The sequence below is a fragment of the Halichoerus grypus genome, chromosome 4 (assembly GCF_964656455.1).
Source record: "Halichoerus grypus chromosome 4, mHalGry1.hap1.1, whole genome shotgun sequence".
NCBI lineage: Eukaryota > Metazoa > Chordata > Mammalia > Carnivora > Phocidae > Halichoerus > Halichoerus grypus.
In genome coordinates this window covers 167,830,549-167,856,432 of record NC_135715.1, presented here as the reverse complement: position 1 = coordinate 167,856,432, position 25,884 = coordinate 167,830,549, and the positions used below count along the sequence as shown (strand labels likewise).

Sequence of the window (25,884 nt, the reverse complement as noted above, 5' to 3'; positions counted from 1 at the left end):
TATATAGCATGCTTCTTTGTTTTACGTTTGATATTTGTAATGAGTTTATTGCTTCTAGAACACTAAAAGGAAGTGGGTTATAAAATGTTTTGAAAATAATTGGGCAGAGAAAATGAAATTGAGGCAGTCCACTTGTCTCGTTTTTATTCAGTAACCGGAGATTGTGAGAAAAAAATGGTACAAGAAAAGAAATACACGTTACTCAGGGAGTGTTAAATGTCAAAGCATAATGGTAGTTTCATGATGATTATTCCAAGAAAGGATCATAAGCACCAAAATTTTCTCTATGGATAGAGAGGCTTATATCTAAGAAATGAATCAAGTTTACAGCTTCAGTAATTAGCTGTTCTATGTAAATGATACAGTATTTCATCAGTGGAATGCACATATCGAAGATGAAATTATAGAACATGTCCCTGGAAATAGTATGTCCCAGCTAAGACATTATATTCTCCCTAAAAGAGATGTACTGGGGACATCAAAGTCTGGCGCAACTGGGTGCAGCTGGGACACATTCATCGACAGCCAGAGAAGTTAATAATGGAAGTAATTTATGCAGAACACATTACTTTCTCTCGGGTCTATTATCAAATTGCATAGAAAAAGTAGTTTCAATTTAGTTTCAAATTCTCTCCGAGTCATGTACTATTTTAGTCACCTGTAGGATTTATGATCTGTGACCATAAGAATGTACAGTACTAAAACCAACCAGGAGAAGACCAAGGTGTTTGCCCTAAGCGCCTCTCTCAAGAAAACTGGTTTCTTGAAAATGTTAATCTTGAGAATGAGAAATGGCCGATTTTCCATGCTTTCACAAAATAATAGGTTAAAACAATAAAGATAAAAGGAAATAAAACATTCTCAATTGAAACTAAAATCATCCTTTGTATTTTGGAGTCACTGAAGAACATCACTATGGCAAACCATATAACGATCTAGATTTTAGGGAAGTACATGCACTCAGGGCCTGGCAGAATTTTGACTCAACTGTCTACGAAAAACAAAAACACCTTACTCAAAATGCAAAGAAGTAATTTATAAGCTAGCGAAGTTCAGACAATGTTAGGAGAACAATTCTGGCACAAATTACCTCTTTTTTCCTGTTTCAGCCTGAGGGCCCGGAGTGTAGTGTACAAATATGTATGCAAGTCCTAAATGAGATATATACCTAATGGAACTTCTTAAAATATAGGATAGGTGAATGAGGGGACATTCAGTAATGTAATAAAAACATAATACGTAAAAATGTAATAATAATTCATGTTATTCATTTAAATTACCAAAAAATGTGTAGACTGAGACATAGATATATTTCATAAATAAAAAATTTAAGTGGAAGCACTAGGTAAGACTAGTGCATGGAAAATGAATTAGTATTTTCATTGCCTCTACCTGTGCTTTTAGTTTCAATTTTAGTATCGTTAGAGAAATCTAGAGGTGGAATACAAGACACAAAGCATAGCCATTGACCCTGAGTGACTGTCTTGTGATAGGAATGCATAAAGCCAGCGCCAAAGGAGCCATAAAGCATTCATAGAGAACAGGGAAATAAACAAGAGACAAAATTCTACTTTTCCCTTTCCCAATAAAAGGTCATTGTTTAAAATTTACTTAGCCTCCACAATGTCAGGGAGCAACATTTCCTGTCCCTTTAGAAGTCCTTCTAGCTGGACTAAGAATCAAATTAACATGAGACAGACTAACAGGAGAAAATCAAATTTTATAGGTTTAAGTATGGAGAATCCACATAGACATGGAAATTCCAAAGACGGTCAGGCAAAATGAGGTCTCTATGTCATTCTGAACTAAGAAGAAGGGGTTTGGGGCAGGGATTTCAGAAGAAAGGAAGGCACTTTGCAGGGTGATAGGAAAAGCCGGTTTTTGGTAATTAGATGTTTGCGCTACCATACAGATGGGTCACTCAGATAAAATTGATCGCTGCTAATAACCCTTATTCTGGGAAAGACCCCCAATGTAGAGTCTGCTGTGTGGTTAAGAGAAGGACAAAAGTTTCTCTCGATGCCACAGGGTCTCAAGTGCCTTCAGCTCAAAATAATGCACATGCCAAAATGGCACAATCTGGGGAGTCTGTCCTGACCCCCTTCAACAACATCCAGAAAATGTAAGCTAAATGCCACAGAATTTAGAGATGAGTGGCTGGAATCAGAGTAAAAAGGGAGGATAATCTGGATCTCAGATAGCCAGTAAGAACTGAGGCAACACGGGCAAAGGTCATATCTGTGTATCACAACACACATTTTCTTAGCCGTTCATTCTCAGTACATGAGAAAGGTTTAAATATTTTTCTAAGTACTTGGAGAGTACTTGCCAAGTTTTCATACTTTGGAAGTGTGGATGATCATGATATGGGCTCTGCTAAATAGGTTATATTTATTTTGTCTCACCCAGGCTACATAGTCTTGTTCAAACTTGAGCCACATTCTTTTTTTTTCACTGGGATTAAAATTACCCTTACAGAATCAAATAGCATTTTAATCTCTTTTTAAAAAATTAGAATTGATTGTCAGTTCATGCCTTCCAAAGTATTCTAGCGTGTCCAAACAAAATCTGATCTTCAAGTATAAACATCCAGGCTAAGTGCTTGAAGAACTTCTGTATGTCTAATTCTTCTGGAGAAAACATGATGGACAGTGTGTGTATTTGGGGGCAGGTACAGGGAGGGAATATCTACAGTGAGTTTCTATGCCTGTAAGAGTAATATTCTCAACAGAAGGGAATGGGATACTATTTTAATGTATTAATTTCCAAAAGAAAGAATTTTTGCTCCATAGCATAGTGCTTCTAACAGGCTGATACCTCTTACGGTGAATATTTAAAAGAAACCAGATAGCACAGTTTTAAAAAAAGAATCCTAGAAGAAATTTTCAAAAGGTCTGCATAATTTTTATTGGTTTCTATCTATTCATCAGGTCACCCTAGTTATTCTGGTCTCTTCCTCATTTATCCCTCAGGCCAACTTGTCCCACTGACCTAAAATAAATGCTCTTTCAAAAGCAAATCTCCAGAAAATTTGCCAAAATGTGGGGGTTAAGGGAGAAGCAGGGTGTATTACTTTCCTTTGGGCATGCTTCCTGGTATTTTTTTTTTTTTTTTTTGGTAAGTAGGCTCCACACCCAGCATGGAGCCCAACGCTGGGCTTGAACTCACGACCCTGAGATGAAGACCTGAGCTGAGATCAAGAGTCGGACTCTTAACCAACTGAGCCACCCAGGCACCTGCTTCCTGGTTTTCTTTAAGGTTTGGAGCCAGATTTTCCTTAGGACTACTTTGGATGTATTTTAGGTCCTGAGTGTTTGGGTGTGTGCTAAATATAATTGCCATGGTTAATCCCTACTGCTTCTTTAGGACCTGAAGAGTCTGCAACATAAAGAAGTTTCATGCCAAAAATAAGAATGCCTGGAAACCAAATATAAATAAGTGCATATCCTATTTTATAAATCCACCTCTTAGTAAATATCAAAAGTTCCTCTCCTCCAAAGAGAACTTGGTGACATGATGGAGTTCAAGAAATACGGCTTGCAGGGTCTGGCAAAGGTGGATGTGCTACTGGCTGGTGGGATTCCTCTGCATTAATTGGATTATTTAGAATCTAAGTGAACACCTCATCCTCTGTTTCCTTAATGACCACCACGGAGTGTGGATGGCTAACACCCAGAACTAAAATATGCCAGTTATAGGAACAACAGATCAACAACAGTTGGTCTAAAACAGTATCCAAAGTCCTGACGTGACTGACTAATTCAGTTGTAGATCAAAGCTACAGTTTTGGCTCTGAAACAGTCTCACAAAGCAAGAACTTTGGGTTTATTCCCACTGGTGCTGGACCCAGGGCAGACTGGTTCCAATAACTCCAAGTTCAGCAATTTGAACCCTGAACCTGCCAGAGATGGCCAAATCCTTTAGAAAGTTTATAAAAATCAACTCAAATTCCTGCCTTCCCTCACCAAACCTGGACTAGTATTTACTCAGCAGGAGTAGAATTTGGCCTAATTAGAAGAGCCCTGGGACAAAGTCGGCCGAATGGAAGTCTGGTTTAATCCTTTCCACTCTCCAAGGGCCACTGAAGTTCTCTTCTATGTGAGGTGCACCTGTCTCACATGTAATTTTAAGCATCAAACAAATGCATTCTTTGAAAGTAGTGGTCAAGGTGCTAGACTTGGTTCTGATCTCTTCAAACTCTGTGAACAATGAAGGGAAACCGTCTCATTCGACCTCGCCCCCACAGCTCTTGATAATGGACTTGAGTCTGCACTCTGCAGCACTGCACTTCCACATTTACCATCAATAAGAGACTGATCTGTCAAGGCAAGGGCTTGCAAACACAAATGAATGCCATGATTTATGGGTGTAGTAAAAAAAAAAATGATACACCCAATGATGGACTAAATTTCCCATTTTCAATTGCTGAAGAAAATGTGAAATCTGGACAAGATGCAAAGAAAACAAAAAGAAAACAAAGAATATCCTATCACTGGAACGGCCTCTCAACATTTCCTCATCTTTGTGTTAAAGCAATAAACACGTTGTATTGTCCTCACTATATAACGCAAACCTGGAAGGGGATGTTTTCTCTTGAGATGGAACTAAGGCACTGCTCGAATGAACAAGAAGCATCACCCCTAATGAGGATTAGTTGAGAGGTGTGAATCAACAGCACAAGATTAGGAATGTTTGACGTGGTTTATCTGAGTGTTAAAGGTGCAGTCCCCCTTTCTGACGCTTTAAACCAATAGCCAAGGTATCTTATTGTCTGCATCATAAGACTTCTCTTACTTACCAAGAAATGTTTGTGTCTGACATTTCATGGCAAGTTTGGGAGTCCTCTTTGTGCTGGGACAGACGTTCTTTTTATCTGTGTTGTTTGAACAAGCTACTATAATAGCCTGCCACATAGCATGCATCAAAGAGAGGGAATTATAGAAATTGTATCGACATCACTACTCTTATTATAGCAGCATTGTTTGTTTTCTTACCATCCATGCTATGAACTAAAAGACCTGTCTGGATTTAATAAGGGGCTTCTTGATGATGGGGAGTTGTATTAAAAGGCTTCTGAAAAACAATTCTTAAGGGCTATCAGTGTGGGAGGGAATGACTGGATGGGATAAAATTAACATTTAGCATATCAAACGTTTTAGATGCCCATGGGACAAGCCCTTAAAAGAACTCCACAGATTTTTTTTTTTTTTTAAGAAAGCTTTTTAGGCCATTTGTGATTGAGCTCTGAAGCTGCAAATGAAGGAGGCTACACCTTTGACTTCCAGGCTCGTGTGTTCATGAGCAACAAAGGGCAAGAAATGGAAAGAGATATCAAGACCGGAGGGGCGGGGGGGAGGAGACAGAGAGACAGAGAGACAGAGGAGACAGGGAACAGCTAGTTTCCCAGCACAGACACCAATAGACAGGTAGCGTTGACACTGTACCTAGAGAGGCTGCCCTCGGCGGCCAGGCCCTGGGAGTCATCGAGGACATTAGGTTCACTGCAGGAGGGGTAGGGAGATGAAGCATTTAGGGAAAGAAAATGCAAACAAATAAAAGAAAAAGAAAAAAAGGCATGCAATTTTCTGCTTCCAAGAGCCAAAAATAAATAAATTTAACAGAACAAGAAGGAGAAGGAGACAGGTAACCATTTCACCTTGTGCTGGGTTTGTCAAGACATAGGACTCGAGGCAATGGGGGAGGAGGGACTTTGGGTGGGTATGACTCTCAGAGGAGTGATCTAATCACTGGTCAAGAGTTGGGACTTAAAATGAGCTCCAAATGGACACATGAGCTCTGAAGTGCACTGCAGAATGAATCTGTAGAAGATGAGACTATCATTCCTTTGGTGACCATTTGGCTGGGTGGTTATTACTTTCATTTGTCTTAGTATGTATGTGATTCTTCATTGACCAGGAGCCTGCTTCTTTCTCATGTGTTGTGACATTATCACACAAAAAACCACTTACCATGGATTGGCACAACCAAACTCTTGGAACTGATGCCATTAAGAGAAGCAAAGAAAGAACTCAACTTCCCTTGCTAATTTTGCAATGGAAATGCAAGTCAACAACAAATGGGAGGAAGATAACCCTGGAATATTCACCTGGAACTCTCATTTACCTCCTTACTCCATCCTCTAGTGACTGAATTGTAAATGCCAAAAGAAGAAACCTGTCAGGTTGGTGAGAGAATAATTAAATAGTTTATTGATTTATTTGGATGCAGCTGATTTTGGGATTTGTGAACAGAAATTGTGTCATACTTTCTCTCTCCTTCACTACCTGGCATCAGGCTAAGCAAGCACCCATGAGGCATTCAATAAATAGTTATTAAATTGAATGGAATTAAACTATTTAAAAAGCTGGAGTGCCTGTCCCCCCCAATTGTTTACCTAATCGTACACTGTAGAAATAGCCTCTGTGTCCAGAAAGAGCTCCCTTTCCCTAATATACATAGATATTACTACCTTCACTAGCCTTCCGAAATATGACTCAAGCCAAAAGGCTTAACTATGTGATTTTTCTGGATTTCCAATATATCCATAAAAGAACAAATTTTCTCCCTTGAAACAAGTTAACCTCTTAATGAATATGTACAAAGGGAATGGATGGTCTGGTTAGTTTAGGTAAATCACCAAAAAAGCCTCTATGTTAAATTCCTACAATTCCCTAATTTAAATAAAACTTTTACATGAATTGCTAGATGGTTTTCTCTTATCCTTAATAGAAGCTTGCATATGCTAGCAATTAAAAATGAACTGATAGTTACCAATATTAACTGCTTGTATGACTTTGTATCTTGTTTTTTTTATTTTTTTGTTTTTTTGGACATTTTATAGTTTAGCTCTAGTTTTGTTCATGCATTTTATTTAAAAGGCCTCCTTTTTAAAGGTAAGTTACCAAAAGGTAGGTAAAACAATCTCTTACAAGGATAGTAACCCTTATATATTATTAATTTTTGTATTAACCAAATAGTACATAAAATACTGCTTTCTTTATAAGTGTGCAATTTACTTATTACTCATCTTTTATCATTTTCCCCTAGTTTTTGAAAGTTAGGCTTTATTTCACAAATTTTATTTCATCTGTAAAGTTCATGAACTATTTGCTAAAGGATTTGGGCATAGGGTAATTATTTCTGCATAAAATTGATTTTATCTGAACATTAGAATGTGCTACGATTTTTATTATTTTCCACGTATGAAGTATACCACATTGAATCTGTAGATATTAAAAATAAAGAACAAGCTAGCCAAAAACACATAAGGCCAACTCTTCAAAAGAATTCAGTTCCTGAAGTGATAATATCATTGGCTCTGAAATAGACAATGTTTTGACTCTTACATCAGATCATTTTCTATATTTGATATATGTATCTTGGAACTTTTATTTATGTTCTTATAGGGCAGAGAACACATAAAGAAAATGTCTTAAAGTGTTTAGTCATGGAATCATATAACTATAGAGAAGGTACTGTAAAGGTCACTTTAGCCAACCTCCTTTTTCACAGAGAAGAGCACTGTTGGCCCTTGTTAAATGACCTGCCCAAGGTCACACATAGTGGCGTAGGTCTTTTTCTGCCTGGTTAAGCATCACTACCTCCCACTAAATACTAATGACATACCAAAAGTCTAAACTTTACCACATATATCAAGCTAGTCCTATACACTTGCCAGGTACTCATTATTAGCTTAGTTAATGATTTATGTGAAATATGAGAATGTCATTTGACAACCAGAAAAAAGACCATGTATCTACTTCTAGAGAGTTTTTAAGTTGAAACAATGCTTGGATCAGAAATCGGGATCCCTTCTACTGGTCTGGCTTAGAAATCTCTTTGCAAACTGTTGCCTGCATGACTTTGGTTGAAAAGTCCTTTGTTGAATGGTCTACATAAAAACACAATCCTCTGCTTCTCTTTTGGCCTTTTTAGAACAACAAAAGTGAATTTTCAGAATTCTACCTTTGCCCCCAAATGCAGAGTATAGGATATCCATGGCTCTTTACCTTTGGCTGGGTAACATGCCCACCTCAGCCTGAGGTGCAGACATGCTAGAGACGTGGCTGGAGAACCGCCTCCTTCCAATGGTGCTCAGGAGGTAAGCTTCTTGTTCACTTACCACACTGGGCATGCTTACAGAGTCATCTGATAGGGGACAAAGGAATGGAGCGTTATAACATGGTCACGTTGATCCGAAGACCCAAACTGAGTTTGTACTTGGTTTCCATCCTTGGCTTGGGTTCCCATCTTAGGGTAATCTTTAAAGCTAAGTTATCATTCATCCCTTTGTACAGATTATAATGTAAGACTCCCAAAGGCCTTAGTTTTTAATCTGTACAAAGGGACAAACAATTCTTCACATCCACACATCTCCCACCCTCAAACAGCCTGCATGAAATAAATGTAAACATCTTGTCCATTTTTACAAGTAAGTTATTTGTGAAAGTCAAGAGGTATCTGATTTCAGAAAAGCTGGACTAAAAATTTTTAAACATTCTGAGAATAGTGCAAAAAGGAATATTGTTACTAAATGAGTCAAGTATATTTCTTTGACACTGAAAAACTACATTCAGTACATTTAATGATTTTTAGACTGCTGAGGGCAAGACTATTTCAGATAGCTTTAGGGTAAATATTTGAAAACCTCTAAAATTTAAAAAACAAATGCTTATTTTGACCTAAAGTTTTAAACTTGATGCATATCGTCTTATTTTCTTCACGAAGCAGAAATCAATGTATTCAAATCCATATGAAAGTTAGCTTTACTATGTATTCAAATCCATATGTATTCAAATCCATATGAAAGTTAGCTTGTCACGTCTTTGTGACAAGATGGCCTCATTTTAAGTGAGTTAATGTTGTTTGTTGCTGAACAGTAAACATATTTTTATTTATTTTTTAAAGATTTTATTTATTTATTTATTTACCAGAGAGAGAGGGAGAGAACACACACACACAAGCTGGGGGAGGAAGAGAGCAAGAAGGAGAGGGAGGGGGAAAGAATCTCAAGCAGACTCTACTGTAAGCGCGACACAAGCCTCGATCCCATGACCCTGAGATCACGACCTGAGCCAAAACCAAGTCAGACGCTTAACCAACTGAGCCACCCAGGCGCCCCTGAAGAGTAAACATATTTTGATTAACGTAGTGTTGTGTTGAACTTATGCTACCATGTAAGGTCATCTCACATCCTTTATTTAAAATACCCCAAGTGGTCGTATTTCTAATGAAACTTCTTTCAAACCAAAAAGGTGTATATGAAGAGTGCCGGAAATTTTAATTTGTTGCATAATGACTGACTTGAAGTTGATTCATGTTACAGAATGGTATTTCTTTTTTAGGTGTGTTCACAGAGAAGGGAATAAGCAAATGTGCCTTAAAAACATGAAAAACATAGTAACATAAATAGAGCTATTTCTACAAGTCCTTTCCCATATCTCACTGATTTTTCCTCCTATTTAAATTCATATTATCACTTCACAGTCTCTCAATATTTGTTTGATGATTAATTACATGCTGCCTTCCATTCACCCTTTTGTTAAATCTTCTTTATTGAAAATGTCTGTCATCTCCTCTACAGGACTAGATCTAAGATCCCAGAGAACATATTTTTTCTCATACTTTCTTATACCTCATCTTGTACCTGTTAGGTCTTAATATGGGTTTGATGATAGAATGGGAAAATAGTTTAAGTCAAAGCAGTCAACCATTTGGCTTTTATGCCCATCCCATATAAATTAGTACACACCCACATCACAACCACACATTTGTTAGCAACTCTGTTTCCACTGGGATGGTTGTGCTGTCTAAGCGCAGAGATATTAGCAAAAAATTGCATGTTCATCAGTGGGTTTAAGTGCTGGCTCCCAATCAGTGATATCTCTCTTTATGTCCTTTCTACTTTTCTTCCCTATCTCCTTCCTGCTGGCTAGGAGGTTACCTACTAAAGATATTTAGCTCTACTAAAGATAGGTGGTATCATTTCCCATAATTAAAAAAAAAAATTGCTGGGAGACGTTACTTAAAGCATTAAAGAAAAATAGATACAACTAAAGTTCTGAACTATTACTAGGACTTAATGAATATAAAAACTGCTTATCCTTCTCTCATTTTGTTTTCTTTCTTGGTCAAGATTTTTCAAGATTTCCCATTATAATTTGAAGAGTATTTCTTTGCACAATGAGCAGGGTGATTTAGAAACAAATATATCTGTAGGTCAGGTGAAAGACAATATGATCATCACTTCATTATCTGATTAACCCTAAACCACATCTGGAAATGTTACTGCATTTCTTCCTTTCCCTCTCCTCCACATCCAACTCTAATAGGGAATTAAAATACTTTCATTCATCTCAGTTAATTAAAATTCCAACCTCAACTCCTATTTCTCCTAATTTAGTTTAAAATGGGGCTTTTTATTGTTGTTTGATATGGAGAGGCTCTAAGTGAAGATCTAGATTTTGTCGTCTTCATTCTTTTTTTTTTTTAAGGTTTTATTTATTTATTTAACAGAGAGAGCGAGAGAGAGCAAGAGAGGGAACACAAGCAGGGGGAGTGGGAGAGGGAGAAGCAGGCTTCCCGCGGAGCAGGGAGCCCGATGTGGGGCTCGATCCCAGGACTCTGGGATCATGACCTGAGCCGAAGGCAGACGTCTAACGACTGAGCCACCCAGGCACCCCTGTCTTCTCCATTCTTAAGGCACTGACAGCACTCTTTGCTATATAAATGTTATATCAGAGTGTCTTTTTTTTTTTAAAGATTTTATTTATTTATTGGACAGAGAGAGAGAGAGAGAGCACAAGCAGGGGGGAACAGCAGAGGGAGAGGGAGAAGCAAGCTCCCCACTGAGCAAGGAGCCCAATGTGGGGCTTGATCCTGGACCCTGGGATCATGACCTGAGCCAAAGGCAGATGCTTATCTGACTGAGCCACCCAGGTGTCCCTCAGAGTGTCTTTAAAACACAACTAGAAAATAATCACGGCAATAAAAAGAATTAAATGACTGTGGTATTTAATTGGACCTTTCACTTTTTACTTTTAAAACGTACTCCTATTAAGCATACATATGAAACATGTTCTTGACTGGTCTCATTTCATGACACCAAATCTTCTGCACATGTATTAGAAGCTCCTGGACCACCTCAGTCATTAGGAACACTCTTGACTCAGATTTGGGTTGTATTTCCTTTTGGGTTGTAGTCCCTCAAGAAAGCCTATTGGTTTATGTTCTAGATATTATAGCCAACTGATCTTTTCTGAGTCCTGAGTATATGCATTGTTTAGTTTTCTTTGCTCAATGGGGAGTGCTGGTCAACCCCATAGGCCAGATGGCCAGGAGAAAGCGGAATAAACACTTCCCTTAATTACTTAAGTACAATTTAAATGAGAGTGAGTGGAAAAGGTTGAATTTATAAGCTCAAGGTGTAGGGGTCACTAAAGATTTACTTTTGTCTGAATTCCTTCCAAATGACCAAGGATGTTGAGGAATTTATAAAAGAGTAGACAGTAGGAATCATGCAATCAATCACAATTCCATTTTATTTTATTTTATTTTATTTTATTTTATTTTATTTTATTTTATTTTTTTATAGATTTGTTTTAGAGAACGAGAGAGCATGAATGGGAAGGGCAGAGAGAGGGAGAGAGAATCTCCAGCAGACTCCCCACTGAGCATGGAGCTGATGTGGGGTTCGATGCCCCGACTCTGAGATCATGACCTGAGCCAAAACTGAGTCAGACACTTAACTGACACCACCCCCCCCCAGGCGCCCCACAATTCCACTTTAAATCCTTTTTGTAAAAATGACCGGGGAATCAGCATTGAAAAAAGTCAGAGCGGCAGAAATCCTTCCCAAGCCCTCATTTGCATGGCCAAGCTGGGTCCCACATGCCACCCCCACATCTACCCCATTCTGTGGGGTAACCTACTTTCCTCATCTTCCTCATCGGTCCTACTCAGGGTGTCCTGCGAAGCCTGCTGGGAGGGCTCACTGTCCTGCTCCCAGACAGTGCCAGTGCCCGTGTTGGAGCGGGACATGGTGGCCAGGCTCAGGCGGTAAGCGGAGGTAGAGGTGCCCACGGTACTGATAGATGTCTTCCCTTGGTAGGCTGGGGGTTGAGAGACCAAAGGAGATGCATGGTGAGCGTCTCGAAAGAAAACAAATGCTTGCTTCAAACTCCTCCCTGTATTTTTAAGGAAAGGTCAGTTAAATAGTGTGTCTCAGATAAGTGGTCTTTAGGATAAAGTAGCAAGTGGAAGTGAGATTTAAAAAGAAAAAGAAAAAGAATTGGCTATTGATTTACTCATAATTGAACAGTTTCCTCAGGGGAATATAGTATCCCTAATAATGTAAAATGCTTTGACATTGCTTTTGATTTCAAATGTGAAGGTTGGAAGAATGCAAAATAATTTTGACATGAATTGAAGCTTCCAACTTGGCAGATTTTACTGAGAAATACATCTCTCCTGACACAAGCATGTAGGAGTAATAAATACATTGTCTGATAGGAACTTCTCAATCAAAATCAGAATACGTAATCAAAACTGTGTTCGCATTCTCCTTTTCTGGAAATGAGAACTTATAAAATATCCCCTTTCATGCGTCAGGTTATTTTATTATAAAGCAGAATATTTGAATGGCACTCTGCAGATTTCACTAAGACTGTACTTGTCAAAATCTTTGTCTTTAATACATCGCAAGCAATAATACATTTTAGAAAGAAAAAAAGCCACACATATGAGAGTCTACTTATGGGTAATGACTGCCCTCTAATGGCAGATTATGATTTGTTTTCCCTCCTAGTAAGTTCCTATTAATAATTGTAAAAAGTAAACAATGCACCCCCAAAAGAAAATCTTTTAAACAATGTAAAGAAAGGACCTCCTAGCCTGCCAACTCTAACTCAACCCTACCTCCCCCAATCTGTAAAAGTTCAAGGCTTTGTAAGCAATCATTCTAGTTCGGTGTGTAGATTCTTTATTCTCTACAGAGTCTCGGTTTCCTCATTCCTTAAGTGGACTCTCCCTTATCGACCTTAAGGGCATTTGCGTGGATTAAGTGAAATAACATCTATGAAACCATCTTACCATATAACAGATGTTCAAAGAATGTGAATCCCCCTTCTTTCCAAAAAGGAGGTGAAGGCAAGCATTTCAATACTTTCCCCCCTAGTTAAATAGTCAAGAAAGAGCTTCACTACTGAAATGAAGATTGAAAAAAAAAAGTTTAGAAAAGAGCAAAATTGAAATCCCATGATACCCCTTGCTTTGCTGCTGGCATTGATCACATGGTCCAATCTACCAGGGAACTGACATGACTACCTCATACATGGTTCCAAAAAGAGTGGTGACCCGGACAGAGGCATTCCTTGTAGGGTGTGAGTTCCATGAGGCAAGCAAATGCAAAATACCCGACGGTTACTCACCTGAGCCACTATGAACTGCCTCTTTTAGAATTTTTAGTTCACTGTTGAACTCGGCCATGAGGGAACTCTTGCACAGAGGGCGTGGGATAAAGCGCCGCTCCAGCTGGTCGGCGATGTGTTGCCGGGCAGAGAGCTCTTCATGATTTTCTGCTGGCTGGGCCAGAAGCTGAAAGGAAGGTATGGATTCTCAGGTCCTCAATTTTCCCATCTGTAAAATGGGCTAATTATTGTACCTATTTCATAGTTGGTTGTGAGGCTGAAATAAGGTAATGCAAATGAAGTTTTTAGGACAGTGCTTTATACAGGAAGCTCTTAATCAATACATTATTTTGAATCACTGCCCCAGGAAATTCAGGCATGAGAAGATTAACACAGTAGATGAGTACTGAGGGAGGATTTCGGGGCCGGGGGCGGGGGAGGTGTGGGGGACATGCTTTAACTGTTCTATCTTTTCCATGTTTATTTAAAATCAGATCTCTGTCACGTCACAGAAGAAAGGAGAACCTTCCCCAGATCCTACCCTTGGGCCAATCTTTTTTTTTTTTCTTTTTCCCTAGGGGGCAGTGGTGAGTCAAGAGAGGGCAGAGTTTTACAGAGTTTAATAACGCTCTCACTGCGAAGGTACTCCTAACATGACATTTGATCCTCTGGGATCCATTTTTGAGCTGTTGTCTTACAAACACGGTATTAAAAGGTCCTCCTAACTAGCTCTCCTGAGTCGCACGAACACCGCTGCGGCAATCCCGCCTTAACCTGGAGAGAAGAACACATCCCCGGGGCTCGGCACTTCTGGGAGAAGCACACACCGCACCTTGCACTGGATGAACGGGCGCAAGAGCACGAAGATGGGGATTCGGGTCCGCACGATGAAGTCGAGGAAGTCCCACAGGGCCAGGCCTCCCACCTTGCGCAGAGCCATCTCCTTCACCTGGAGGCTCAGCCAGTACCACTGGCTTCCCAGCTGCCTCTCAAAGCAGACGAGAATCACCTTCAGCGCTTCACACCGGGAAAAGAGAAAAGTAAGCCTGTGTGCGTACTTGGGCCTCGGAGGAACCCTGCGCGCATCCACAGCCCTTTATGCGTCAGAACATTGTCTGAATTTCCAAATTGTCTCCATGTTCCCAAGAACCTGCATGCTCTCCTGAGCGAGTGTTTTGACATCGAGACAAAAATCTGGATGTTTTGATCTGTTTGGATCCTGATTAGAACACAGCTACCTTTCTTAAGTACATTTAACTACGATTTGGAAAACACAGAGCCAAGTGGTTCATAGAACGGAAAGGGAAATGTGTCCTAAACATAATGTGGGGCTAATATTTTGCTTTCTGAAAGTGCCCTCTTAGTGGCTTTATGGTAATACCAGCATACTACTCATATCCTAAACTAAAACATGGGTGTTTTAAAAGATTTTTTTTCTTTTAAGCATAGAAAGAATATATTCTTGCTGTTTAAAGTAAAATCAAGCCATGCAGATATGCACAAAGTTAAAAAAAGAAAAAGTCCTTCCCCTTGCCAGCTCCCTTCCTGACCCCACCACTCCCCAGAGGTAACCAGGAAATGTGTTTGAGTAGATCCTTCCAGATGAAAAAAACTCCATCCTCCTCCCTCCTTCCTTCTTCTCCCACCCCCCCGCCCCCAACATTGCACATCTTGTTGATTACTAAACCCTGTTGGATTTCTTTTGCAAGATCTCTTGCTTCCTAGATTCTGGCAGCCCTGTCACAATCTACATTTATTTATTTATTTTTTGGGGGGAGGAAGAAGATTTCCCAAACAGTGTGTCAGGACAAACCAGAATACTGTAAGGATGTCAAACATTCTGGCGGGAGCGTCCTCTGACCCCCTCAGCTCTCGGCCCGGTGTCTGCTACCGGGCAGTCAAGGGGAAACTGGGCCTTCTTGATCGTGTCTTAAGGCCCATCTCAGCAACTAAAAGACACACAGAAACCCAACTCCATGCAGCCCTCAAAGTCACACACACCTTTATCGCCTATTTAGGACATTTCCAGGGGACAACCATGCCATATAACATGGGGAGAGATGTGGTAAGAGTCTTCTTTACCCCTCCTCCTCCTCAAAATCCCACTTTTCACAGCCATCATTCATCCGAATTCCTTTCCCTCGACTAAACAAACAAACGAAGGGACAAAACACAACACTCCTCTTTCCCTACCCTGAGCTTGGTGACATTTCTACTGCTAGGTGCCTGTTAGCCTTCTGTGGGTCTCTGCCATTCTGCTTTCACCTTCACCTCCATCAGCCCAACATATAAGCAGGATAGTAAAGGGCTCAAGAGCAGGGACTCAGGTGCCAGATGGCTTGGATTTGGACTTTGGCTCTGCTGTTTATTAACTGTGTGACTTTAGGTAAAGTTACTCAACCTTTCTGGGCCTTTGCCTCTTCAGTCCTAAAAGGAGGAGAACATTTACTTCTTAGAGTTGTTGTGAGGATTCAAAGTATAGAAAACACTGCTTGGTGCACAGGAAGTATTCAAAATAAATGCAAAAATCAATTTGAAACAGAGGTCCAGGAGCCTGGCCAAGGAACCAAAGGATTCCCCTTCATTAAAAAGGCAGAAAGTGGAATGACCTGAACATAATCACTCGTCAAGTGTTTTCTCCTAACCCTGCCTCATGTGTCAAGCCCTCTGTTTCCATCATCCTCTGTGCAGTGCCAAGCCTTATGCAAGCCTCGGTCCTAGAATCTAGATTTTATTGGAACCCCACATTCTCATGGCTTTGGCAACTAAGCCCCACACGGGTCAGGTCCTGTGCAAATGCATTCTTATTTCCTTTTTTCCTTTTTTCCTTTTCATTGTCAATCACATAATTTTCTAATATGCTTATTTATTTCTTTTTTAAAAAAATAATCTCTAGGCCCAATGTGGGGCTCAAACTCACAACCCCGAGATCAAGAGTCATATGCTCTACTGACTGAGCCAGCCAGGCGCCCCAAATATTTCCCCTTATGATACAGTCCAAACAGCTCACACACTCCAAACTCCAAGGACCTGTTTTTACCAGTGTGTGTGGTTCATCTTCTACTCCCCACACCAAGATCTGCTTTGATAAATTGAAAAATGTCAGGCGCAGTCTTCTCAGCTTGGTGCTTTTGAGATTTTCTGCTGTCAGTGCTCCTTAATTCTCCGTGCTATGGCAGGAGTGGTGTTTTCCACTGGCTTAGTTCACTGAGGACCAAGTTAAAGGCAAGGATGGGGTGATGGAAACGTAGGAGTGAAGCGAGAAGGAAACTGGCAAGCCTCTGGGGGAGAACAAGTTGACTGGCCTCACCAGAGTGAAAATCAAGATGGAGATTTAGAGATGATATCATAAGGGAAGAAAAATAGCTAGGAGGGGGCTGTAGTACAAGGCTGCCATGTCTTGCTGCCCAGGATGTGGACTGCCCCACTCTAGGGGCTCCATTCACATAGATGACAGACCAGTGAGTCCCATGAGTTGTGTCCCTGTATACCAGTCAGAGTCTACGTGTGATAACTAATGTAATGATAATCTCAGTCGTGATCTCATACTTAACCAGCAAGGAGGAATTCTTACTGCCGATGCCTTCCTTACATGTCCAGATGCTGTGAGAAAAACAACCAAGTAATTTAGGCACCACAGAGAGGAAAGTACTTCGTTTTTTGGCATATGTTTACTGGCATATGTGTACAGACTCTTTTGCAAGGGTGATGCTTCTTACTTGCTCAAGTGGCTTCTTCAAATACTTTCTGGATTGAGGTCTTTTAAAATCGTTTTTGAGTCAAGGTGTAACATAACTCAGTAAGTCCTTACGTCATACATGTACACACACAAACACACATATACGGAGAGAGGGGGGGTGTGGGGAGAGTACCCACCCAAGTATGCGGCTTGGCTGGTGGACTCGGCCAGGCCCTCCCTGCGCAAGTCTTTGCCCGCATCCCCCGGGGTGGAGCAGTGGGCGGGGGAGCTCTCCAACATGAAGTTCTTGCTCCTGGACGTGCTGATGATCCGCGGTGGCAGGAGCACGTTCATGACTGTCTGCAGGAGCAACTGCACCTCGGGCTGTTCAAGCCATGGGCTGTCTACGGGGCCGAGTTCGGAAGAGGGAAGCGGAAAGAGAAGCAAGTCACGAGCTAGACTTTCCACGTCAGACCCAGAAAAATTCAGCTCTCTTTCCAGTTCCAAACTAGAACACCCTAGAAATTTGGGTGTTTCCCCACCAAGTACAGCTTCTCCTCTGGACAGAAACCGCATTCCTGATCCTGGGTATTCTCTCCATAGTCAGCACCCAAGGGCTTGTGTTCTTAGCCAAATCTCTGCTTACCATTTCAATCTCCTTTCTCTTTTCTGCCCAAATATTCATAACGTATTGTCTTTACATTTGAGATAAGCTTTTCCTAAAAGAAAAATCCCCCAAGAAGGAAGAGTAATGAAAACAGATTGAAATGTAACGGCAGTGGTAAGGTTTAGGCTAACCCTAACGGCAGCAAATTATAAAGTCCATTCACTTGTCAATTCACACCACACTGTATTTCAGTTAATACCATTTTCTTAATGGAAACAATGGTCTCCCAATTTTTGCTGTACTGAAGGACATATCTCCTAAGCAGTGGAGCAGAGAAACTCTTGACCCAGGGTAGCTAAACTGAAATGAAAGAAAACCTCTATTTCCTAAGATAACCCTGTTTAAATCATTCGGATCGACTGCAGTGATGGCCCTCATGGGAAAAAGAATAAGAAATAACAGCCTGACACTTAAGAAAACACAACAATGATAAATTCCCTTTAGTTAAATTAATCAGACCTTTGCTTCCAGATCCTACTGTGAGCACAAATGGGATGAGTAGATTTAAAAGCATCCCCTCCCTTCGCTCTTGATTGGTGAATGGGGAGATCACATGGCTTAAGGGAAAATCTTCTTTTAAAGCCTGTGCAGCAATAATAGAAAAAAAAGATTAATTGACCCCCACACCCATTCGGTATGTTTGTTTTTACACAGCACGATGGAAGCGGTGACTCCCTGTTGGCTGCTCCTGGAAACTATGAGTTCAGTTGCGCAGCGTACGAGATTCACTCAAAACTGATACTTTACCATTTGCTTGCCATAACTGAGAGTTATATACCTAAAAAAACAGTAACATCTTGAATATTAAATGCAAAATTGTAATACTTTTGGTCTGGTACAAAACAACCCATTCATTTGCTCCATGTGTCCACCAATAAATATTTTAGAGGTAAAAGAGAAAGAAGAAAATGAGAACTTGCCACCTATTCCATTTGGTATATGTGCTGCCGAAGCGAGCACTGCCACCTATTCCATTTGGGAGTTATTTAAAAGTCCTCTGACTTCTGCATAAGGCCTTCTCCAAACCAGAAAGGGATAGGTAATATAGAAAGAAAGAAATGATCTCTGTTCACAGGTTATAAACATGGATCACTTTAGTGATCATTGTTTCCTTTCTGCCCCGTAGCCAAAGCTCTTGCTTAATTTCTTTTCTACCATCACCCATTCTCTGGATGATGGACCATCAAGTTGTCAGATCATGGATGCATCGTTATCCATTTACATCAGTTGTATATTTCCCGTCAGTCACAGAGCTTTCTGATGATCTACCACTCTCTAAAATTAGGTGACACATAGAAAGAGGCAGGGGAATTGGCATTTCACACTTTTTGCCTTGGGAATAATTCTTTTAATTTTAAGAAATAAAATCACTGGGAAAGCAAAAAAAAAAAGCAACCACAATATTCAACCCACAATCATTAAAGTAAATTAAGATACTCAAAGCCTAGTAGTAACATTTGAAAGAATTTTATATTGCAGTTCTTTCTGCAAATAATTTAAAACCAGACTTTGAATATTACTGTGTCTTTAATTAATGATTGTGAGCTGATCATCTGTGAGCCATTATTTCCCTAAGGTTTTGCACACATTTGAGATGACTTCCGTGGTCCCTGACGTTATGGCAGGACTACACGACTCTGCTATTTTTGAGATCTCGAGAAGAATTACAGAAGCACAACTCAGGGCCAAGCTCAGGACTGAAGCTCTAAACCCGTAAAAGTTTGGAGCTGTTTACACTTTTGTTTCACAGATTTTGCCCAGCCTTTGCAGAAAAAGAAAAGAGAACACCATGATCTGGTGCCTCAACCAGCAACTTAATGAGCGTGACAAACAGGTAAGGCAGTCACACCTGTATCTGCAATGCTACAAGCCGGACAACAGCTGTGCTGAAGGGCAGAGGTGGTGAGAGATAAGGGCTGAGATGAAGAAGGGGTAATCCATCAGCAACACTGGAAGGTCCTACCACTCCCATCACCTGAAATACAAACAGAGCACATGACCAGCCTTGACTATTGCAATTTCATGCGACCGTAAGTAAGGGAGTCTCATTCAATAATCATAATGATGATAATAAAGTAATAATGATAATAATAATAATAATTTGAAGGTTGGACATGTTACTTTCAGTCTGTTCTCGTCGCCTTCTGTGGAAGGCATGTAATGTCTGGAGTCCGATCGAATGTGACACTGGATTCAGCCAAGGTTTTGTAGAATGTTGTTTATAGCTAACTATGTAAATAATGGGAGATGAACCAAAAACTATTCTAATCAGGAGATTGGACATACTTACTGGTGGATTCAAAGGAATGCAGTCCACAGTTCTTTGATGGAGCTGGCACTGATGACGACGGTGATGGCATAGCGCTATGTGTACTAGGCATTCCAGCTATAGAGTTATTGCTCAGCTAGCTAAGCAGCAGATCCTACTCAATGAGATGCTCTCACATGATTTCTACATCGTACAAAACCTTGTGAGGACCAGACTCTAGATATTACATCAGTGATAAAAAAATTTTTTTTTTCTTCCCATAAATCCTAGACTGGCCAACTCATAGCGTCATTTTGCACTAAAAAAGAAAAAAAATGTTCTCTTTGCATTTTAAACTCCCCCACCCCGGATGACCTCAACCTCTAGCCAATTGTGCGGTCTCCGCCACCCCACTCTCCAACTGGCAGCCCTCAACTCTCAGCGCAACTTGAAGAGGCCCATTGTCAAAGTAGCGCGTGGGAAGCAGCACACCAAAATCCCATCTGTGTAGGGATGGGCCCCTCATCTCCCCACGCACCACCTTGAAATGTACCTCACTATTTTCAGTGTCACCTGAGCCGTCTGTTTTTGTGGGTAGGTAGGGGCACAAAGTGGTTGACCTGTAAATCTTCAAGTCAGAGAAATCAATAGCAGAGTGACATTTTTGCAAAGTTTCATAAGATTGCCACTTGGCTACTCACCAGATTGACACAGACATTGATCAGTGACCTAAGGTGAGGCAGGAAGGATATGATTGGCTGCCTCTGAAGTGTCAAACAAACCCCTTCAATCAAATTGCTGGCAGGCTCCCACTCAACCTGTCGCCTGGAATACAATATAGGAGCTGTTAGCAGCGTGGCTCCCTTCTGGAGTCAGTCTGAAACAAGTGAACGAGACAGTGATTCTGACGCCATCTAAGACAGGACGGGTGTCTGAGACAACAAAGTGCTTCACACGGGATGAAGTTTACCCATGTTGTTCCAAAAGCACAGAGCACACTGGGAAGGGAAGAAGATACTGAAAACGCAGCAGAGGCACTCCTGCCCCACTCGACTAATGAGACAAAATCTATTGAAGAAAAAACAGAGATGATGAATGGGTTGCATTTTAAGTTTCCTGGTTTTAGCTTTGAGAGAGGTGTAGAAGACTGCAATTTTAGGAAACCCATCCTGGGGGCCATGACTCCCAACAGAACTAATCTGACCTCAGGCTGCATTTCTGAAATCTATTGATCAGACTACAACTGATCTCATCAGCTTTTATACCGGGATACAACTTATTAGATTTATATGGTTTAACTGCTGCCAAAAACATGACATTAGAAGAAAATAGTTCATTTAACAAGTGTTCTTTCTTGGCCTCTAAGAAATGATATTTTTGGGGCTACTTTCTAGGGTCATATAAGTGGTATAAATCTAAACCCAATTAGATGAACATGGGATTTTCTGTAATAAAAGTCAGTCCAGTCTCTGTCTCAGTACCAGAAAGAGCCATCTCCGTGGCCCCCAAATAAACAGGTTGGGTTTTAATGATATCAACACTATTTCTTATATTATCCTGGAAACAATTCCTAAGCTTCTATTTCCTACCAAAATGGAATTTCTACAATGACAAAATGGAAATGTTCATAAATGAGGATATACTGATATCCTGATTCTCAAGTAACCCACTAGGTCAGTTTCAGTCAACTTTTCCCTTGTTGAACTGAGATCACCGGAAGAAATTAAATCCAAGGCAACCTCAAATTCTCAGGATGCACCCCAAAGAGATTACCTACAATTAACCCATGTACTTTTAGGAAGCATGATGTTCTTTACAACTGGGCTTGATTATATGACAAATGAGTCAACCTATGGAGATGTTTGACATCTTTATGTACAAGGTTATTTAAGAAAAAGAATTTATTTTGACACACCCTTGTAAGAATTTTAAGACGGGCCATTTGCCAATAGGCACAAACGTTCCATTGAGACCATTAAAAAAACTAGGTGTGCTGTAAAGACAGACATTTCCATGCCACTGAAATAAATAACCAATGCGTAGGCATTCGTCATCACGTTATAAAAGAATACAGGAACAAAATATCAATTACTGAATGAAATCTTTCAATTTCTTTTTTATAATTCCAACAACTCCTGACCGCTGCATAAATGAAGAAAAACACAGGCTAACACCTGGGAAAGTTCTGACAAATGGAATGCTAAGCGCTACAAATTCTTGGGCAAGAGTTGCATTGGTTTTGGGTTAAGTTCAAAGGGGCAGAAAAGCTCTCATTAACTCAAACTTGAAACTCCTGAGTTTGTAGGCTTATCAACATTTAGCCAGTTGAACTGTCTGCTCATAGGTCTCCAAACTGGACTCAGATCTCCAGGTGGTCTGGTTCCGAGGCACCCTTGCACAGATAGGGAGGCTATCAGTGGATATTTCAGGTTACTGAACAGAGATCAAAGGGTAATCATGTTAATTTCATACCACCCTCAATTAGATGAAATGGTGAAACTTAGGTCTTTGTTATTAATCGTGGGATTTTTTTCAGCTGCTACATGGCTGCTTACTGTTAAGACTCGTCATTTCTCTAAACTATGTCAAAGCCGGTATTTTTTGAACATTGAATTAATTTTTCTTTTCTCCTCAGTTGTTTTATTTATAAGGCACACCCTGCCTTATTTCAAAAGAAATTGAAGGATACTCACTGAATTTCTTATGTGTGTCGGATGAGGAACATGATAGCTAAGATATGAACAGATTTTTCAAGATGAACACATATAATTTGAAAGAATAGATTATTTCTTCAAAATGTAGACCCTGCTACTTATGCATTCATATACCTGGTTAGCTATGCACACATACCAACAGAAAACTTTCAAGTCATCCGTTCTACTCCAGATTGCGCCACCATCTTAAAGGATGATAAACCCTAACTTTGAAGCTTGTAATATTAACAGCTGACCAGGAGGCCTCCTCACCTCAAAGTAGGCATCTTATGAATTTTGTTGAACATTCTATCCAGTCTCTTTAAAATGAGGATAAGGGCTGGCCTCACTGCCTCGGCTGTCCAGTCGGTAATGGGTAACATCTCCATGATGTAGCGCCGAAGCCCACGGCTCTCCATCGTCTGCGTGTCGTATGGTGCCAACTTCAGAAGGGAGTGTGCAATTTCTGCCAACCTAATTTTTTTTTTTAGAAGAATAGGCTTAGAATGCCACAATGGGAATTTTTCCTCACACAGCATCATGCTAATCACCCTCCTTTCAGCACCTCAGCTCCCTGAACTAAAAACATTCTTCCCTCTACCTTCTACCCCTCAGCTCTTCTTGCTGTGCCAATATCTTGGATACCGGCACATACATATTAACAGAGAATCATTGACTATTCCGGAGCGTAAATGTGAATAGTATCTGAAGAGGAAACTAAAACCCAGAGAGATTAAGGTCAGACCAAACGTATCTAGAGAATATGTATACATGCACATGTATATGAGGATATATATATATACACACACACATACAAGTACATATCCACATACATATATATAAAAGGTACATATATACACATATATGCATATAAAAGAGAATCTAAACTATAATGTATAACAAAATCACTAATATCAAGTGTCCAAGTAAGCTTCATGTCTTCCTAGCTCCCGCACTGCCCAGAGTCAAAGTCAAAGGCATTTTATAAAATGTAGTATTGGTTTTTATTGGAGCCTAAGGAATTCTTCAAACTCATTTCCCTTTCTTTCCTTCAAAGTCTCTTCTCTTTTTGTCTTATACATGGATCCTCCTGCTCTGCTGTTTTTGTTGTTTGTTTGTTTTTATATAATTGACCCAATAGGATTGTCTGGATGGTTTTGGTTTGGGTTGTCTCCTCCTCTCAAATTTTCCAACTCAGTTCCACACAGGGACTGCAAAAGGGAAAGCACTTCCACCAAGTGTGGCCCAGGGTCTGTCACCAGACACAGGTCCATGCTCTATGTTCTAAGTATAGGATTCCCTGAGGGTGAACTGACCAACAGGACTGGTTTCAGGTAAATGCAATAGTTGGTTAACTAAAAAAACTTCAAAACTAGACATGGATTATCAACTTCCAAATAATACAAATATAATGGCATACATGATCTTAAAAAGCCAACTGAATTTAATTTTATGTGAAGGAAAAAGCATTTTATTTATCTTTTAACCAAATTTTTTATTTTACTTAACTTTAATTTTTATTCCAGTATAGTCAACATACAGTGTTATACTAGTTTCAGGTGTACAATATAGCGATTCAGCAATTCTATAGATTACTCAGTGCTCATTATGATAAGTTTCCTCTTGATCCCCATTACCTGTTTCACCCATCCCCCCACCCACCTCCCCTCTGGTAACCATCTGTTTGTTCTCTATAGTTAAGAGTCTGTTATTTGGTTTGTCTCTTTTTTCTTTCTTTCTTTCTTTCTTTCTTTCTTTCTTTCTTTCTTTCTTTCTTTCTTTTTTTTTAGAGAGAGAGAGAGAAAAAGAGCAAGTGAGCAGGGGCAGGGGATGGAGGGGCAGAGGGAGAGGGAGAGAGAGAATCTTAAGCAGGCTTCACACTCAGCACTGAGCCAACTCGGGACTTGATCTCAAAACCCTGAGATCATGATCTGAGCTGAAATCAAGAGTGGATGCTTAACTGACTGAGCCATCTAGGCGCCCCACTTTGTTTCTTAAATTACACATATGAGTGAAAGCTTATGGAATTTGTCTTTCTCTGACTTATTTCATTTAGCCTTATACCCTTCAGATCCATCCATGTTGTCGCAAATGGCAAGATTTCATTCTTTTTTATGGCTGAGTAATATTTCATTATATATATACCACATCATCTTTATCCATTCATCTATGGATGGATACTTGGGTTGCTTTCATATCTTGGCTATTGTAAATAATGCTGCAATAAACATAGGGGTACATTTATGGTTTCAAACTAGTGTTTTAATTTTCTTTGGGTAAATACCCAGTAGTGAAATTATTGGCTCACAGGGTAATACTATTTTTAATTTTTTGAGGAAACTTCAAATTGTTTTCTTTTTTTTTTTTTTAAAGATTTTATTTATTTGACAGAGAGATACACAGCGAGAGAGGGAACACAAGCAGGGGGAGTGGGAGAGGGAGAAGCAGACTCCCCACGGAGCAGGGAGCCCGATGCGGGGCTCGATCCCAGAACCCTGGAATCATGACCTGAGCCAAAGGCAGACGCTTGACGACTGAGCCACCCAGGCGCCCCAAACTGTTTTCCACAGTGACTGCACTAGTTTTCATTCTCACCAATAGTGCATAGGGGGTTCCTTTAAGAAGAAAGCATTTTAGGGGTACCTGGCTGGCTTGGTTGGAGGAGTATGTGGCTCTTGATCTCAGGGTTGGGGGTTTGAGCCCCAAAGTGGGTGTAGAAATTACTTAAAATCTTAAAAAAAAAAAAGAAAGGATTTAAAAATTTTATGATTCTTCCCTACCAAATACATTGAGTAGTTGCAGAATGTGTAGAAGATGATAGTAAGAGGCCATGCACACCCACCCATTCATGGTAATATCTTGCATCTACGCTGTATGATTTGAGCTTGATCTTTTTTCCAGAAAAAAAATCCCATATTCTATTCTTTTATATATATATATATTTTTTAAATTTTATTATGTTATGTTAGTCACCATACAATACATCATTAGTTTTTGATGTAGTGTTCCATGACTCATTGTTTTCGTATAACACCCAGTGCTCCACGCAGTATGTGACCTCCTTAATACCCATCACAGGGCTAACCAATCCCCCCTCTCCCCTCCCCTCTAAAACCCCGTTTGTCTCTCAGAGTCCATATTCTCTCATAAAAATCCCATATTCTAAAAAATATACCCAAGATTCTTATCAC

At 40.1% G+C, this 25,884-nt stretch overlaps 1 protein-coding gene across 12 annotated transcripts in view; it reads right to left on the bottom strand.

Moving 5' to 3' along the window:
- Positions 1 to 25,884, bottom strand: part of UNC80 (unc-80 subunit of NALCN channel complex) — a 230,500-nt gene that overhangs the window by 8,638 nt on the left and 195,978 nt on the right. For 10 of the 12 annotated variants that reach the window (XM_036098772.2, XM_036098773.2, XM_036098781.2 and 7 more), the window contains 10 exons: positions 22,967 to 23,167; positions 20,702 to 20,825; positions 19,602 to 19,727; positions 18,212 to 18,335; positions 17,283 to 17,489; positions 14,239 to 14,423; positions 13,428 to 13,593; positions 11,931 to 12,110; positions 8,010 to 8,148; positions 5,445 to 5,501 (listed from right to left, as the gene is read on the bottom strand). In XM_036098772.2, coding sequence (XP_035954665.1) covers positions 5,445 to 5,501; positions 8,010 to 8,148; positions 11,931 to 12,110; positions 13,428 to 13,593; positions 14,239 to 14,423; positions 17,283 to 17,489; positions 18,212 to 18,335; positions 19,602 to 19,727; positions 20,702 to 20,825; positions 22,967 to 23,167 — 1,509 coding nt within the window. The remainder of the gene's footprint in view (positions 1 to 5,444; positions 5,502 to 8,009; positions 8,149 to 11,930; positions 12,111 to 13,427; positions 13,594 to 14,238; positions 14,424 to 17,282; positions 17,490 to 18,211; positions 18,336 to 19,601; positions 19,728 to 20,701; positions 20,826 to 22,966; positions 23,168 to 25,884) is intronic. The other 2 variants (XM_036098778.2, XM_036098783.2) reach the window with 1 other exon arrangement.